The 18,512-nt window shown below is 35.5% G+C and overlaps 1 protein-coding gene across 1 annotated transcript; it reads left to right on the top strand.

Annotated features, from left to right (window-relative positions):
- The first annotated feature begins 4,400 nt into the window (after nt 1–4,400).
- On the top strand, nt 4,401–8,347 carry LOC113239005 (neuroligin-1-like). Its single transcript, XM_026475874.1, has 2 exons — nt 4,401–4,745; nt 8,127–8,347. The coding sequence occupies exons 1-2, from the start codon at nt 4,484–4,486 to the stop codon at nt 8,345–8,347; spliced, it is 483 nt and encodes a 160-aa protein (XP_026331659.1). The 5' UTR covers nt 4,401–4,483.
- Nucleotides 8,348–18,512: the final 10,165 nt, after the last annotated feature.

An 18,512-nucleotide genomic window follows, 5' to 3' on the forward strand; every position in this document is an offset into this window, starting at 1 on the left:
CATTGGTAAATAAATACCCTCCGTACTACAACAAAAACATCTCAAATAAAATGCAGTAATACACCGTAAATCCTGCATTTAAAAAGCACTAATGAAATTTTTGGTGTGCTTGGGTAAATATGATAATATTCCGTTTGAGTGGTTCTAACGTTTACCATGAAATTACTCCTTAGAGTATAGTTTATAAACATTTATATTCAGGGTAAACTTAAAAAACGTTACTTACGGTATGTTTTCAATAAATAAACACCGAAATCACCAGCCCAAACAATAATACACACGATTGTCGTGACGTCTTTTTGAAGTTGTTTATTTTTTTTAAATGATAGATCCAGGCATTAAAAACTTTATGGTTTGCTAGCGTAGTTACCGAAATAGCAATTAGTATTAGTACTTTTACCTGTTATAACTTCGATATCCGATAAATCGGTATAAAATCATCACCGGCACCTCTAGGTGTGGTATGCGTCTACGGCTGCATGTATCGCGTGAGCGGATAAGCAACACGCGCGTTTGTAACAGTTGAAGACGCTCGGAGAGCACTGCCACTGCGTCTGTCACCCTGAGACATATAAGTTGACAAATTCCATATACGTATAGTTTCACCAGCACCCTTGCCCTTTAAAACTAGAACGCAGTAATGTAACATTAACTCTTAGCAGCAGAAATAGGTATGGAGCTAGTACTGCCCTGGACGAACTCTTTCGCAAGGATCTCTACAGCTATTAAAAGCTATAATTCCAGTTATGGAGTGCTGTACTACCAGTATCTTTATTAACGTTCAATTAAGGGCTTTGAACCAAAACAACACAATGTAGTCAATAACCGATTTAATGATCGAATTTCAGATTTAGCAGCCCTAATCTTAACGAACGACAAGCAGAATCGGCGAATCAAATGCGACTGATTCCCGTTTTCCTGGAACTTGTCTTACATATCCAGAAATGGAAACATTTGCCATGAATTAACAAGAATTTCGTGGACAGATCTGGCACTTTGAAGTTGTTAATGAACAGTACTGTTAATTTGGTCAGATATTGAGAAGAGTCAACTGATAACCATGCGCAAATTGTAATATAAGTTGACAGTTGGCTTTCCTAAATATTGACCCAAAAAGGCATAAGACATGGATGAGTATTGGGAAAATATTTGTCCAGCAGTGAGACCAAAAGTATGCAAAAGCAACTAATTTGTTAATGGGCAATATAATACATTTGTAATTACAGAAAGTTGCATCTTCTTTGTAAGACACACCATTATTTTCGAGTTCTTAGATTTTCGCGATTGTTACACATAGGAAATGAAACTATTTCTTAGAATCTAAATTGCGTTTATTTTTTTTAACAAGACAACGTTTCGGATCCTTTACGGGTTCTATGTACACGGCTGACCTAGCCAAATACACGCAAACAAATGTATTATAATTTTTATTTAAAAATTGTTTCATTTTCTGGCAATAATTATATTGCGTGTACAAAGGCAGATGTCCTGGCAACTTTAAAGGGATCTGAATGATTTTTGAGTTCCTTACAATCGTCCATTGTTTTATTATTTCTCAGTGTGATATTTGTCATTTTAACGGTAAAAATGCGTTTCATTCTCTATCTTTCTTATATTTCAGTTGCCCGAAAATAATATTGTACGAAAAATATTATAAACAATTTTTTCCATATGTACAAACACTTTTGTTGCCAAATATTTTTGGAATGCGTCAAAAGAACTAAAGCGGCTTGTCGCATCTGATCTTTTTTGATACAACTGGAATCCAATATTTACATGCATATATTATTAATACATACTGGGACGTTTCTTTTCCTGTTTGACTTTTATACTGAACTCCATAAGTAATTCTAATATATCATTATTATCAAGCCTAGTAAGTCTCACTGCTGTATACGGTTTTCTATAATTTAGGTTCTAGTTTACTACGATGGCCCAATTTGTTTATTCAAGGACTCATGTCAATTTTCTGCATGTTAGATTCATTATGATGTTTTTCTTCATCGTTAAAGAATCTGATAACTTAGTAAACTGATATAATTCTGGAAATGAAACCATTATTTTCCGGGCAATAAACCAAGAGTCAGCCGTGACCATGTTACCTGTAAAAGATACAAAACGTTGGTTTAGTTGAAGAAATTAATGTACTGTGTGCAACAGTCAAAAACCTAAGAACTCGATATAATAATAATTCTAATCATTATTCTTATGATAACAAATGTTACAGAATACTTGAACAGGAAAAAAAACCAGAAATTTCCTCATGCAAAGCTTAGAATGCTAACAACTTAACCAGTAGTCATTAAAACTTTAACAAAAAATTAATTGAAAAAATTAACTTAAACTACATTGTGTTATTTTATCCACGTCTTTGCTGTTCCAAACTTTCACAATATCGCAACAAAGTGGCAAAGGGTGTTGCACATTGTTAGTTGAACCGATTCCGCCTAGATTAGTTAATAAATCTACTGAAGTTATGGCCAACAAGTCAACATAAAATATAATTACCCAAATTATTTTAAACGTATACTATTCCCAACCTTTATTGGGTCAGCAAAGTGGGTAATAACTCTCTCTTTCGGGGAAATACTTGCCCAGCAGTGAGACATCTGGGATTGGGATGGTGATTATAATTTCCGGATAAAGGGAGTAGGTAATAAGTGAGGGGGTAGAGAACGGTTTATTAATACTTGATCTTATTTGTTTGTCTGTTTCTGCATTTTCAACAATCACAATTTCAACGGGTTACAGATGGGTCGTGCAGTTTGAGACCTCTGTTACTTACATTATTAAGGAAAGAATTAGAGTTATTATACTGAGAAGTACCTCTTTATTATTTAGTAAGCTAACGTTAGCTATAATGGAAACAAATAAAAACATACTGATATTTAAAATAAATGGTTTTCAATCCTTTGTCAGAAGAAGATATTTTTTTACATGAATACATTTAATTATAATGCACAAAAACCTGATCAAAAACCACCGTTAGTCCGACTTAGAAATACTCAAACAGATACTTTAAAAATAATGAAAGGATAATAATAGGACAGGAAAAAAATAATATCCGTACTTCCCAAAGATCCGGATGTTTACCGAACCACGTGGCGGGATGGTGACAAAAATATCGCAGCGCGGGCTGGTACAAGCTCACCATGTCGTGGAGATAATATTCTTAAGATTTTACACGAAATCTAAAGATAGTTAAACATTTGTTTTCTATTAATTTTGCATAAAGACTTATATTGAAGTAATAAATTCTCTCTTCGAATCTTTACTTAGCTTGATTCCGTTTATGTTTTCTCTTTATGATTTATTAATCATTTTTTGAGAAAAATTGTTTACTGCCAGTATTTTTGCAAGGAAAGTACCTTAGGAGAAGATTTAATCAGCTAATTTTTAGAGACAATACAATAAAATTAATACGATTATGGTCTTTTAGATGTTAACAAATAAAACAGCTGTTTGATAAGTGCTTAGAGCATAGATTTGGATGCGAATTGTATCAGATAGATGTGTTCAGAAAACAAAACTGATGCCTCGGTCAACCCTCTGCAAGCGCTACATTTCATATTATCCAATAACGTCTTTATCATTAAACACGGTCCAAATAGAAAATTAATTGAAAAGAAGTACCCTTATATGTTAGTAAACATTCAATCATATAGTATTAGTGTTTTCAATATCCATCGCATTGAATTTAGAAAACACGAAAAACAAAAAGAATGCCCAAACAAATCTCAGAATTGCTATCCCCTCTGCATCGCAGTAGTATTTCTGTAAGCGAGTAGCGACAGTTTGGCCGCGCTCCAGTCGCACGCGCAGCTCTCGTGTGGTTAATATTCATCGCGATTTTACTAATTAACTCTTTTAATAACGGGTTAAATTTAACCGTAGGTTTATATATTTGTATTGGCGGTTTATGTGTTCACAAATATAGATAATAGTGGTAATAGTGTTAATGGTGTGGTTGAGGAATTAATGTAAAGACAAGGAAACTTTTGTGTGAAAACTGAAATTCTTTAACGAATAGTTTAAATTTCCGGTGATAATAATAGAACAAATGATTTTAGATGGCAATAATTGTAACGAAAATTGACGTGCCATATAAAATAAACTAACTGAAAGTGTATAAAAAAATCAAGGTACTAAATACTCTGGATCTGAAAATAAAGAAGAAGAGAGAGACATTATAATAGAACAAAATTTGATTTCAAAAACGGTTAAACTATCAAATCGAAAAACATTGATGTTTATAAAGTCAACGCAAAATCAGTTTAAGATTTATCCAATGATAAAAATAAAATTAGGACCTTTGATGCCGTCGGAAACAAAGGCGACCATCCATCGTAATAACAAAACAAATCAGACACTGAATTACAGCTGCACAATAAAGAAAATCTTAACCAACTCACTCTCCAAACAGTCAATAAAAGCAAAGAGCAAACAAATAATAAAACATTCACTATTTTGAGACGCAAACAAGATGGCTAACCGGCACGCGACCGCTATTTATATTTGCATCTCTTTCTTCCTTACACCTATTAATACAAGCGCGAGAGTGTACGATGAATTTTATTCGGACGACAGTGAAATAAGATATACTAGGGAGTACAGCTTAAAGCAAGGAGCTTTGCGAGGGATGATTGTAAAGCCTAGTAGACAATACAATTTGCAAAGCGTTGAGATGTTCTTTGGAATTCCGTATGCTGCCCCGCCTATAGGAAGTTTCAGATTCATGCCACCAGGTAAGCAATAAAGTGTGTTTGTATAGCAATCACAATTTGTAATTTGTTATAAAAAATCTTTTATAATTTTATTGGAATTTCGTATTACACTCTACACTTTCACGGATGAAAAATACCTTGGATATTGTCAACTATTCTTGGGTTCTTATCATTATAATCATCAACTGCTAATTACACACCTAAATATGGTTAAGGTCTAGTGCGGTTTGGGGGCTTTACACGGTTTCAAAGGATTTTGAACCTTCTTTGACATGTAGGTTTCAACACTATGTTTTACTTCGCCACTGGAGAGTAGTTATTGCTATTGCTAAACATTTTCAAATGTATGTAACTTTGAAATTAAATTCATAGGTATATGCCCATCATTAAGCCACCGTTCTTCCACTGGGCTCCTACTAATCCTGGGTTCCAATATATAGATGTATATTTTTTCTCCACCATTGTAGAAGAGTGGTACTTTTGTATGTCCAAGACAATGACTCTCCGAACTAATTTTTAACTGAATTATAGAATGCTGAACAATCAGCATTAAGTAAATTATTCAGAGTTACTATGACTGTGTAATAATAGATAAATTAAATAAAATGAATAAATTAGCCTTAGTTGTAATTAATGGAAATAACTCCAAAGAAAAAGTATCAAATAATAGCTTCTGAAGTGGAAACAAACCAAACAAAGCTTAAAGTGTCCCCAACAAAAAGGGTGACGAAAGAAAGAATTAACATAGAGATGAAAAGTAAACTCAATGAGTCAGTCTGAATTAAATGGCAGTCGTAAAACATTTGAAAGTTCTGCTTGCTTTTACGTTATACGATTTTGTATCCTGGCGATGTACGTTGATTAATGTAGGTATTAAATAAAGTACGTTGTGATTAAACTAAGTCATAAGAAATAAACTTCTTTTCAGGCAGAATGTTTATCAACGAAACGAAAAATAATATCTACGAACGCACAAAATTACTAGAAATAATTTTTAAACGAAATAATATTTTTAATACAGTTGCTCAAAACGTGGTATTTTTCGCACTACAAATCGTGCGGAAAGTTGGATTTCTCGCACTACATAGTGCTTTTTACTTTTCCAGTTTTTTTTAAATTTACTGTTGTTTTAAGTCTTAAACATAGAACTAAAGAGATTGTATATTTATTTCATATTTATGTGCTTTGTGACGTAAGTCATTCGTCATTAAAACATATTTATTTACAAATACTATATAATGTACGTATCGAGTGGAGGTCTCTGCCTACCCCTGAATGGGTGACAGGCGAGATTTTATGTATATATTTGTTTTATGTATTACAGATAAATTGTATCTCACTACCGTGCACGGGTTCCTAAAGAAGTTTAAACAAAAGTACCAGGACTTCATAATAAGAAAAGTGGTTACAGACCGATATTACAGAAAATAAACAAAAACAGCACGTTAGAACTATATTTCCATAGACTTTTAAATAATGGTTGCAGTGGTTGTATTTCATTATTTTAATTTACTAGCAGAAAATGAGTTTTTTTTAAATACTGTTTTATTTTACTTTCACTGTAGTTTTTTCGCAAATGTATTAAAAAACGTCGTTTGATACACGTGCGGATTTGTCATTTTCACTTGTCTCGCGTCTTGACCCTCGCCTCTGGCTCGGACCAAGAAGCCTCGAGCCTCGTGAATAATGACTAACTTTCCGCACTTATATCAAAAATAACTATTATAATAATAACGAGACAAATGTAATAAGGTTTATGACAAAAGAGTTCATGACTGAGCATCTGAGGACTCTGAGAATACATAGCCCACCATAGAAAGGACCACAGAAACAATATTAATACATTGGCACAGCGAATAGAATGTTAAGTAAAATAATATAATAGTTGTATTTATTGGACTGGTAATAACGTGCCAGAGAACCATACTTAAGTAGTGTAGTTCTCTGATCTTAAACCAGGAAATGTCCTACACTATTAGTTGCTCTAAAGCATTAGAAATCACACACACAGCGCCTACAGTGCAAATTATTAGGTAACCGATGTTATCTAACAAATCGTGACGTATAAAGTTTTAACTTTTTTTTATTGTAAGGACCGAAATCTTGATGGCGCAGTTAAATCTTAATTACAATGTTAGTTATACGGACAACGGCACATCAGACTACACATTTTTGTTCGAAAATCGGCTCCAGTGCAACGGAAGACGATACGTCAATGTGTAGCTTGATGTGCTGGCGTCTGTACGTTTGTTTGTGTTTAGTATTTTAATCTGAAATTGAAGTAAAATGGAATAATTTAAATTGACTATTAGAAGGCCTATAAAAATAGATATTCAGACATCAAACGTATAATTATCTATCTGTATAAAACAATGACACTTGCAGTGCAAAAGTCGCGCTTTAAGAAGTGTTGAGTATTTATGTGGTCTGTGGTTGAACTCATATTTTATGAAGTACAATTAAAAATATAATAGACACAATAACATTTTAACATTCACAGATATATTATATTTAGAATTTATGTTGTTGTTTATTTTATTTTTTTTAATTTTAACAACGCACACATTCAACATAGCCCCTCGCCTAGGAAAACTCTGTGTCGCGAGTGCCATGGACACACACATAGACAAACACAAATTACACCCAAACTCACGAGAGGAATAAATGTAGGGCATACAAATATTTCTCCCGGCCCGGGAATCGAATCTGTTCGATCGGCATGGTTTGGCCATGGGGGCAGTTAAAATGGACTTGCACGCAGTGATAAAAGCTATTGGGACTGTTTAACTTATGTCTCAGGGTGACGGGATATGTGGTACGTACTACAGCCCCTGAGATCTTTGTGATTTAAAGCTCTGCGTGATACTACAACTGTTATGGACAGGCGTGTCGCGTACCACCAGGTTTCTTCGTATTATAAAAAAAACCTACTACGCAAGAAACAATGTATCGTTTCCAATGATGCTACTTAATATGAAACTTATTTTTCATATCTAAGGACTCCTTACATGTCCCAAGGTCAAGGTAGTATATTTGTTTTTTGAAGACATATACGCGATAACATCCTAAAAAATAGTTCCATTTCTATTATGCAGTAATCGTGAAAATTGAAGAACTCCGTGCAAATGTAATTCAAAATTATAACAGAAGACCTAACATCACTCTTTGTCTTCAAGTATTTATATTAGTAAGTATTTGAGACCCAATTAGACCATACCTATAAAGCTCTTTTTTCGTCTATTTTAATTCCGGCTATAAGTAAATATTCTGCTTTCAAGGCAAGAGTGATTAGGCATTTTCTAGGTAAACATGAGCTAACCTCCACACCAAAGTCATTTATCATCAGATGACACTATAGTTAAATGCTTATCTATAACTAAAATTACCATTTTTTTGTTCCAGTCAGTGCCCCACCCTGGTCCAACGTGTTAAAAGCAACAAAGTTCGCCCCAGTTTGCCCACAAGCAATACCCCCTGTGAAGAAGGGCAACCCCCCTACATTGGGTAGACAACACTATATGAACAAGATTAAACCCTTCCTCAAAAATGAATCAGAAGATTGTTTGTATTTGAACATTTATGTGCCACATCGAGGTAAGAAGGACAAACCATATACACTTTGAAGTATTAGACTTCTCAAATGTCACCCATATAACGTTCGCATTGACTTCTTAATAAAAATTCCCATTGATTTCTTGAGCCAAAAAATTTGAATAACATGTATCTGGTCTCAAACTAAAGAATTCCCTATATATATATAGTAGCAGTATCCCTGTATTGGCAGTAGAGCTCCTAGGGAAAGAGTTCGTCCTGGTAACTACTGTCACCTTACCTATTTCTGTCGCCAAGCAGTACTAGTGAGAGCATTACTGCGTTCCGGTTTCAAAGGGTAAGGGAGCTGGTGAAATTACAGGCGATTTAAAGCTCTGAGGGGCACTGTACCTATTATGGACAGGCATGTTGCTTACCATCAGGCGTACGACTTGTTCGTCCCGTCACTTAGTTTTAGTGGAACAAAATTACCTTCGGGGGAACTGTCCAGAATACACACACCAGAAACAATTCCGCAATCGTTTCCTAAATTACTATCCAGGACCTCATCATCAACAGCTGGTAATTCTAATAGCTGTGTTACTAAGGATGTAAAATTACGATTATAAAATAAAAATCTTATAAGTGACGTTTGATGAGAGACAGAAGTAACGTCGCAATTAACAACCCAAAGCTGGTTCTCTTAACGTCTACTGCATAGGTACATCATGCCGCTGAGCACGTGCCTCTTAGCCCTTTAAGCTAGGTTCAACCAAGTTGGAGGTTTAAAGTGTTTTCCAAAAGTATTTCTTCTTCTTCTTCGACATGCAGTTTTCATCACAATGTTTTCCTTCAGCGTTAGCCAGAGGTACTTCTACTAAACATTTACATATTGTATGTAAGTTAGAAATTAAAGTCATATGCAATGCTGCCACAGGAATTCGAACCTTCGACTTATCAATTAAGTTGAAAGGGTTGTAACCCTAAGTAGCCGTGAACAGGTTCACGGCAATGAAATGGGAAACTTCCGGTCCACAAAATTTATTAAAGAACAAAGTTTAAAGAAAGGGCTGTAACAATAAAAAGGTAAATGTAAAAAAACAGGTACAACAGTATAAAACACTCCCTACACTTTATTATTAAGGCACTTACCCCTGCCCTGGGCTGAGTAACTGAATTACAGATTTAGGTACACGAAGGCTGTAGACTTATAAATTATTACACATGATTTAACTTATTAAATGATTACAAACGTAGTAAAGAACCAGAATAAGCGATTATTCGCGATGGAATTTGGAACAGCTTCGACTGTTGTGGCGGTCGAGCTGGGAGTGATCGTGGTACGAAAACAAAATGAGAAAGTGTAGGAAGATGGAACAATTCAAATTTAAAATTTAAATACATTTAAAAATAAAAAATGATAGGATACAAGCGGAGAGAGGCGATACAAAGAGGTGAGATAACGGTGTAAGGAGGTCACACCGTCACAATGTAGTACCTAACCACCCACTCGGGCTATCACATTATACCACATTCCTGGAGTCATAAGGTTACATATGCAAAATTGCAACTTTTCGGGAGAGAGGTCTGAAGATTCTATCAATGAATTTAGTCGATAACATATATTATGCTTAAATAGGACAGTTATAAAATTTTACATACATGTACATAATTTGTTTCTTATCCGCTCACGCGATGCGCTCCTCCTACCGCAAAATGGCGGCTATTTGGTTTCGCAAATTAGAAAAGCATTCAGTTTAAATACAAGTTTTTATAAATAAAAATTATTATTCTGCATTGCTAAATAAATACCCTCCGTACTACCAACAAAAACATTTCAAATAAAATGCAATAATACACCGCAAATCCTGCACTTAAAAAGCACTAATGAAATTTTTGGTGTACTTGGATAAATATGATAATATTCCGTATGAGTGGTTCTAACGTTTACCATGAAATTACTCCTTAAAGTATAGTTTATAAACATTTATATTCAGGGTAAACTTAAAAAATGCTACTTACGGTATGTTTTCAATAAATAAACACCGAAATCACCAGCCCAAACAATAACACACACGATTGTCGTGACGTATTTTTGAAGTTGTTTATTTTTTTTAAAAGACAGACCCAGGCATTAAAAACTTTATGGTTTGCTAGAGTAGTTACCGAAATAGCAATTAATATTAGTTCTTTTACTTGTTATAACTTATCTATTATATAGGATGTTATATTATATTCGATAATAAATAAATAAAAATAAATAAATAAATCGGTATAAAATCATCACCGGCACCTCTAGGTGTGGTATGCGTCTACGGCTGCATGTATCGCGTGAGCGGATATAGTTGGTATTATTTTTGTGACTGTGAGATAATAGTATATCTATTTCATGCAATCGATGTGTAATGAAGATTCTTAAAGTCGAATACACAAAGCCTAGCCGAGATTTTAAGACCTGATTATGTATTGATCGCGTACAATACCTTTTCTACGATTGAATTTAAATAATGAAACAAAACCAATATATTCAAAATATTTTTTTAACAATCCACGACACCAAGTGAAAGCTAAATAAACGCTACAAACAAAAACCAAAGAGATAGAATAGAAGTGTCCGTGATTGGCCAAGTACTGCTTATATTTTAACCAATCAAGAAGCAGTAGAGCGTTTTAGTAACGTCATATTTTTTGATATTTTATATTGTTTTTAAATACTCCTTTTTTGCGAAATGGTTACGCCTTTGTGCGTGTTAAGTAACATTTTGAGATATTACTTAGTAAAATAATTTGGATTGACAAATATAATGACGTCAATCTGTTCAGTAACACAGTGACGCGTTTAAGGAGGCTCTTTTAATTAGCAAAAATACGACGTTCTTTTTCGAAATTCTTTATAGTTCTGTGCACAGTTTTTTTTCAGTTCAGTTAGAAGTACGATCAAGAGCACGTCAAGCTTGACACTTAAGGCTTAAATCCAACTCTATGCTACTTACGATAAGAACATTCCAAAGTACAAAGTAAGAAGCTTGACTGTACCATAGACAAGAGAAATTCCGGTTCAGAACTAAAAAAAACGCCTATGTGACATGGTTTATTAAATCCTATTTGACAGATTAAAGCATTAGAAAAAAGTTTTTTGACGTATGATCACTGTTTTATTTAAAATAGAATAGAAATAAATAAAAAATATACAAATGAGTAACGTAACACGATGATAAAGAAGATGCTTTGTAAAAAAATAGCCTTTTAAACTAAACTCAAGACTAGGAGCTAATAAAAGTATTCTAAATAAGGCAAATGCGCATTCCTCAGGGGTAAGGACCTACACGACAGCTGTTTCATCATAATTCACACCCAGGAATGCTCTGAAATGTTTATTTTAGTTAACTTGTGCTGCAATTTGAAATAGAATAACCAAAAAACAATTCTCACGTAAATGAATCGTAGAATTACAATAACCATACAGCTTTTTTTAATACATATAAAAAATAAAATAAAAATCATTTATTGCAGACAATTTACAGTCCATTTTGTTAGTACACTTACTAACTATCTATTCTACTGTTAGAACAAAAGTTGCAGAATAAAAATAAAGAAAATAAAATGAATGAAATGACTACATGATACCTAAAAAAAAATCCAAAATCAAAGATCCGACAACAAGCACAAAGAAATTTTCATGAGGTCCGCTGGTTCGTTCCGTGGCTTAGTTGGCATAGCATCTGGCACGGTTTGCTGGGATACGTCGGTTCGAATCCGGCCGGATCGAAAGAGTTTTTTCTAAATTGATAATTATAACAAACTAGTGGAGTAACTTCACAAAAAAGTATGGAATATCGTGGTGGAGAAATATCCTGACATTCAATAAAAACTCAATTACATGATACCTGTCACCGAGCTCCCAGGATGTGAAGTGCGGTGAACCTAGCAAGCAGATCGGAGTCCCACCTATCCCCTATCATTTTAAGAACTCTGTTTGAGCCACTTTTGATGCCACCTTTTTTCGCTTTAGTGCGTAAAAATCCTATACACTATGGAATATATAACCAGAAATAGAGACGAAATAAGGGCCATCTATCCCTAACAACTCATCAGGCAAATGGGCCTTATATCACTTTTAAATATCAACTCTCGTTTGCACTGAAATTACAAATTATAAAGCCGAAATAGTACAGCGCCAACAACTGACCTGTGTGGACGTCTCCGTATATTCCAAAAATATTCTGTATTTATTATAACAATGGTAATAACTCTATATTCCATTCGGTGGTGTGGGAAAAACAGCAAAACATCTAATTACAAAACAAACGGAATCACATTTCATCGGTAATTAAATATTAAATACATTCACTTACAATTATATGGACGTCGGGTCCGCGCTAAAGTGTCCGAACTTATAGGGCGTTAAAATCGTATACAGAGCGTCATTCACGCTCTAGTCTTCGTTTGTTCGACTGACAGCGAAGCAAGCAAAATTAGACAGTACTGCGATGACATTACAATTTAAATTCAACGTTTTAGATTTGTCATATTCCTTAACATGTCACTACGTTTAAATAGGTTGACTTGGGACATTTTTTTCGTGGTTTTTGTATTAGACCCGTCATCCATTTATTTGTAAGTCAATGATTAAATACGTATTTTTTTCATTTTCGTCCCTTATAGCAAAGCTCAAGATAAACTAGTCGATTTGAAGTGAAACAATTGACGACACCCGTCAATTGTTTCGAATTCGGGCTGACTAATTGGAGCGCAGTTGTCAACGTAATGATTTAGCAAAATAGTCTTCAAACAAATTAAATGACATCTCGTCTCTATTTCTGGTTATAATATATGTACTCCATGTGCCTTACGCACTGCAGTAGTTTACACAAAATGCGTAGTGCTTTACACGTACGTCATGAATTCATGTCACCCATCCACACAAATTTGATTCAAAGTGTATTCCATAGCATTTAAGTTTATTTGAAAAGAGCAATCCCTAGAGTTTCTTGCTCGTTCTTCTCAGGGAAGTCAGCGTAGTGAACGAGAAGTAGCTTAATGTAATGTAAATGAGACGTTTTCAAGTATAAATTTATTTAACCTATGGAATAAATGATCTTTGACTTTGACCTTGTCACCCAAACCCAAAGCAATATCCACATTTAACTATTCAAGAACGTCCGTTTCCAATATTCCTGAACCTGGACCCTGCTAAACTAACTAAATTACTCTCGACGTCGGTGAACGAAAAGGCCGTACATTCTTAGTTCTAACCGCGATCGAAACTCAAGTCTGTAGGTAATCCGTAGTGGGAAAACGGCCGTAATTACGAATTTCATGCTGCGAGAGTAGAGCCCCTGTATACTTATTTCGCTACGTGTATACAATTTTCACTAAATGTATTTGTCGAAACACAATTTCAAATTTTCGCAACGTCGTCCTCTAGAAATACAAGCCAACAATAATCGATTTTGTTAATAATGTCACCGTGCTCCATTTCGGGGGCATTTCATTTTAGAGCGACCCGTTTCGTATTTAACCGTTCCAAATTCATCATCGGGTGTTTATTTACCGGGTCCCGGTTTCACACCTCGTTATTTGGGGATAATTGGAAAAATTTAATGAAATGTATAATATGAGTCAATTCGACGTGATATCGTTCAGTGGGTAATGTCAGGGTTTGTTGGTGTTGGTAATAATACATATTTGGCATGTCGTCGGGTATTTTATGTATTTGTAATCTACAGAATTTGTGAATTAATTAGTGTTCTTGACCGACACCATACATCGACACTGGTCCAAGCGTAGCGGCCGCCATTAAGGGAATAATAAGATGATTTGACACATGAGTCACGTCGCGTGTAAGGTACTTTTTTTTTACTTATTAAACTCTCTCTCTCTCATCTGCGCGTTGTCCCGGTTGCGTCCTCAGCAGTGTTGCTGCGGAGCCCGGGGTCCGCTTTCCTGCTTTTTCTCCTCCACTTTGCGCGGTCTTCGGCATCCTTAGCGGTGAGACCATTGGCACGCATATCACCCTTGGCGACATGAAGCCAGCACTTCTTGGGTCTGCCCCTTCTACCGGGGCCCGGCGGAGGTGGCATAGCCAGACATTTGTTTACCACGTAGCATGCCGGTTTCCATAAGATGTGGCCGTACCAACGTAGGCGGCTTTCTTGCAGTTTATCTGCAATGTCACGGACGTGAAGGCTGCCGCGGATGCGGGAGCTTCTGACACGGTCTTTCCGTGAAACTCCACACATCCAGCGCAGCATGTTCATTTCCGTGACACGCAGCTCCTGCTTATGTCGCTCAAGTACGGGCCACGTTTCACTGCCATATAAAAGGACAGGCCTAATGATGGATTTATAGACCTGTCCTTTCAGCTTAACTTCCTTTTATCTTGGTGTCACAAATGACACCAGTCACCTCACGCCACTTTGCCCAAGCGGCTGCGATTCGAGCTCTGACGTCGCAGTCGATGTCTCCGGACGCGCTAAGTACAGATCCTAAGTATTTATTATTAGACTATTGACCTGTAAATAGCTCGAAACGTTAGTCTATTGAAAAAAAAACAAATACGCGATTTATGATCCAAAAAAACATATTTATTTTGGTATAATCTAATTCAGATCTATTTAGGTAACTGGAAAGAAGTAGATGGTCAATATGTAAGGTTTGTTTAATAGACAAGTCTGGTCAATTAGTACACATCAAGAGACACAAACAGTAAGTGACAAAAATAGCAAACACCACCATCAGTCAGTCCGTATCCCTTAGGCTAGCCATTCAAAGCAAACTGGCGTCAAAGAATCATAATAGTAGCGAATAATTTAGCATCAGTAGAGCTCCTTATGAAAAGTTCTTTCTGGAAAGTACTACCACCATATCTATTTCTGCCGCCAAGCAGTAATGCGAATATTACTGTGATCCGGTTTTGAAGAGTAAGATTGCTGGTGAAATTACAAGCACTTGGACTTGTTAATTTATGACTCAAAGTGACAGGCGCAGTGGCTGTGCCCCTCAGATCTTTCCGATTCAAAGCTCTGAGTGGCACTGCAACTGTTATGGACAGGCGTGTAGCTACCATCAGGCGCACAAATTGCCAATTGATATTATATAAGAAAGAGATGCTGAAACTGTGCTGTTTCTGGGAGATAAGTTTAAAGAAATTTCAAAATGTAATTAAGAAGCCTATTTTTTAACGAATACACATACAAACACATTGAAGGCATTATATTCACTATCACGCATTTATCATGGACAACACTTAAATAGTACCGCAAAACAAAATGGTGATATTTTTCATACTTTTCTTCTTTACTGTAATGCTTATATTGAGTCAATATAATTATTACGCCTTCTTGCATTATCACTAAAAACTTAAATTAAAATAAAAAACCCGCCACGGAACATTGTCGAAAAGTCAACAAACGTCTGAAGTTGGGTAGTCCGTAGACTGTTCTGGTGGCAGCATCAAACGAAAAATTACTTATTATACTATCACCAGAATTTCAAAGTACAACATTTCCAAGTCGATCGGACGATTTTGAAAGTAAAATAAAAACATTTTATGACTATAATACTTAAATTATTTAATTATAAATTCGGGACTTAATCGTGCTTAAAAACGTATTTTATTTACATGGACGTTTGGAACCTATTGCGACGTCCATGATCTCGAAGGGACTGAAGAGGCGGGTGACAACATCATATAGCCATGCGAGTTTTATTTAAGTACCCGCACTTGGTTTTTCATTATCTATTTTTGCACAAGGGTTGTCACTAGACCGACATCTGACGATGTCCGTTACATTTACTGATGACTGGATCCCACGGCGACGAAAGCTTAAAACAGTCTTCTCGGTTGAAATTACGATGCTTTTTCCTTTCTCTAAGATTTAAGATCCCTACACAAACGGGGAAAAGATCTAATTATCTTTAAATGGCTGAACCATTGTTCATGAAAAAAAAAATCGCATGTTGAATCGTTTGAGAGCAAACGATGCTACAGCCAGCTATGCATACGCACAAATACACAAAATGTTTTCAAATTTATGATCAGAACACTGAAGTCTACGGTGTTCACTTAAAATTCATAAAAACGTAACCATATGATAACAAAAAAAACTTACATCTACGTTAGTAAAAATATAAATCACAGTCTTAAAAAAGGTTAATTAGTAAAATACATAGTTCAGCATACTAATCTAAGGCTTTGTTCTAATTCTATCAGCTGGTATGGTCAATATATGCTATTAGGGCTGTCCAGCCTTCTGCGTGTTACTGGCTCCATTTAAAAAAAAAATAATATAGCATGAAAACATTCTATAACACGTATATTTTTTTTGCGTATGAGGTTACAAATAAACGAGTTTGCTGTTCGAAAATGTCAAAATGTACAAATGCTATTTTACGTCAGTCGCTTTGGAGAATTTAAAGAAGAATCAAAATTCAAATGAATCCTGCTTAGTTTCAATTAAATTTACTTATATTTCTTCATATAAGTACTCTGCTATTTTACAGCAAACCGTTTTCTACGGGTGATTATTTTCACTTCGCTGGCGGCACACCATTTCCAGCAACCCAATTTTCAAAGTAAATACGTGTCAATCAATCCTGAACTCGGTTAAAAATACTGCTCACTAATTTGTTTTTTAAACCAAAAAAGCATTTGTTGCGTTAGGAAAGTGAGTAAGCAATCGACATTCAAGATCGAATTACTCATCTACGGCGAATCTAAAGAATTGCTCTATTGTTGTTAATTATGTAAAGATCTGGTGAGATTACTGCCACATGAGACTTGTCAACATATGTCTCAGTGTCTTAGTTCCACTCAGTTGTTTAAAGTGTGGCACTGCAACTGTTATGGACACGTGTGTCGCTTACTTGCAGGCGTATCATAAAAAAATTAGTCGCACATCTGCAAAAGAATAAAATAACGATTGAGGACCGGCGGTATGGAAATCTGTTATTCACGAAACTCATAATTTAAAAAAATTGGAATAAAATTTATCAGGCTCAAACTTTTAGAATTCCCTATACATAATAGCAGTATCCCTATACAATAGTAGAGCTCCTAGGGAAAGAGTTCGTCCTGGGAAGTACTGCCACATTACCTATTTCTGCCGCCAAGCAGTATTATTAGCATTACTGTTTTCCAGTTTTGAAGGGTAAGGGTACTAATGAAATTACAGGCACATGGGACTTACCAAGTTATGTCTCAGGGTGTCGGGTGCAGTGGCAGTGCCCCTCAGATCTTTGCGATTTAAAACTCTGAGCCGCACAGCAACTGTTATGGACCGTCCCGTCACTTGATATTATAATAAAAAAAAATCATTTCATACTTGCCACTGTTAGGCACGGGTTGGGTTTCTCTCAGGCGAGGATTTTGGCCGTAGTTCGTCACGCTGGCCCAATGCGGGCTTGGGAGTTCACAGGTTTTACGAGGATTATGAACCTTCTCGACGTGCGGTGATAATTTCAAATTAAATTTTGCACATCTCAGAGGTGTGGCTCGGATTCAAACACACGTCCTCTGCTTAAGAGGCGGTAGGTCAAACTATTAGGCTACTACGGCTTATTTAACTACTACAGATGATATATAACATGTCTTACATTCTTTATAACTATTATACTACTTGGATTTAAACTTACACGATTTTTACACATTATTTGATTTTTAATTCGGGACTTAATCACGTATAAAACATATTTTATTAACCGTCAGCTCAATAAGTCTGCAATAGCCGAACGTTTGCTGGAATCAGGACCAAACCACTGGATTGAGCTTCGTAATCCCAAGATCCTTTCTACAGAACATTATCACTATAGTAGAATCGTACGTGAAGCTATTGAAATTAAAAAACACCGTAATTTCAACCGAGAAGATGGTTTTAAGGTTTCATCGTCATGGGATCCAGTTATTAGCAAGTGTAAACGACATCAAGTATTGCACGACAAGTCGCCGGATGTCATGAGTGTTGTGTGTCGGTCTAGTATCAACCGCAGTGCACGTAAATAATGAAGATCAAGTGCGGGTAGTTAGAAAAACTCGCACGGCTAGAAGATGCTGATACCCGCCTCTTCAGTCCCTTCGAGACCATGGACGTTGCAATATGTCCCAGATCTCGAGGTAAATAAAATAAAATATGTTTTATACGTGATTAAGTCCCGAATTTAAAATCAAATAACTATTATACTAACATACTTTTCCTACTCTACATAAACGACCTGCCTGGTGTAAATGCATTTTATTCGCGGACGACTTATCCATAA

This window comes from Hyposmocoma kahamanoa, unplaced genomic scaffold (assembly GCF_003589595.1).
Source record: "Hyposmocoma kahamanoa isolate Upper Pololo Valley unplaced genomic scaffold, ASM358959v1 112862, whole genome shotgun sequence".
Taxonomy (NCBI): domain Eukaryota; kingdom Metazoa; phylum Arthropoda; class Insecta; order Lepidoptera; family Cosmopterigidae; genus Hyposmocoma; species Hyposmocoma kahamanoa.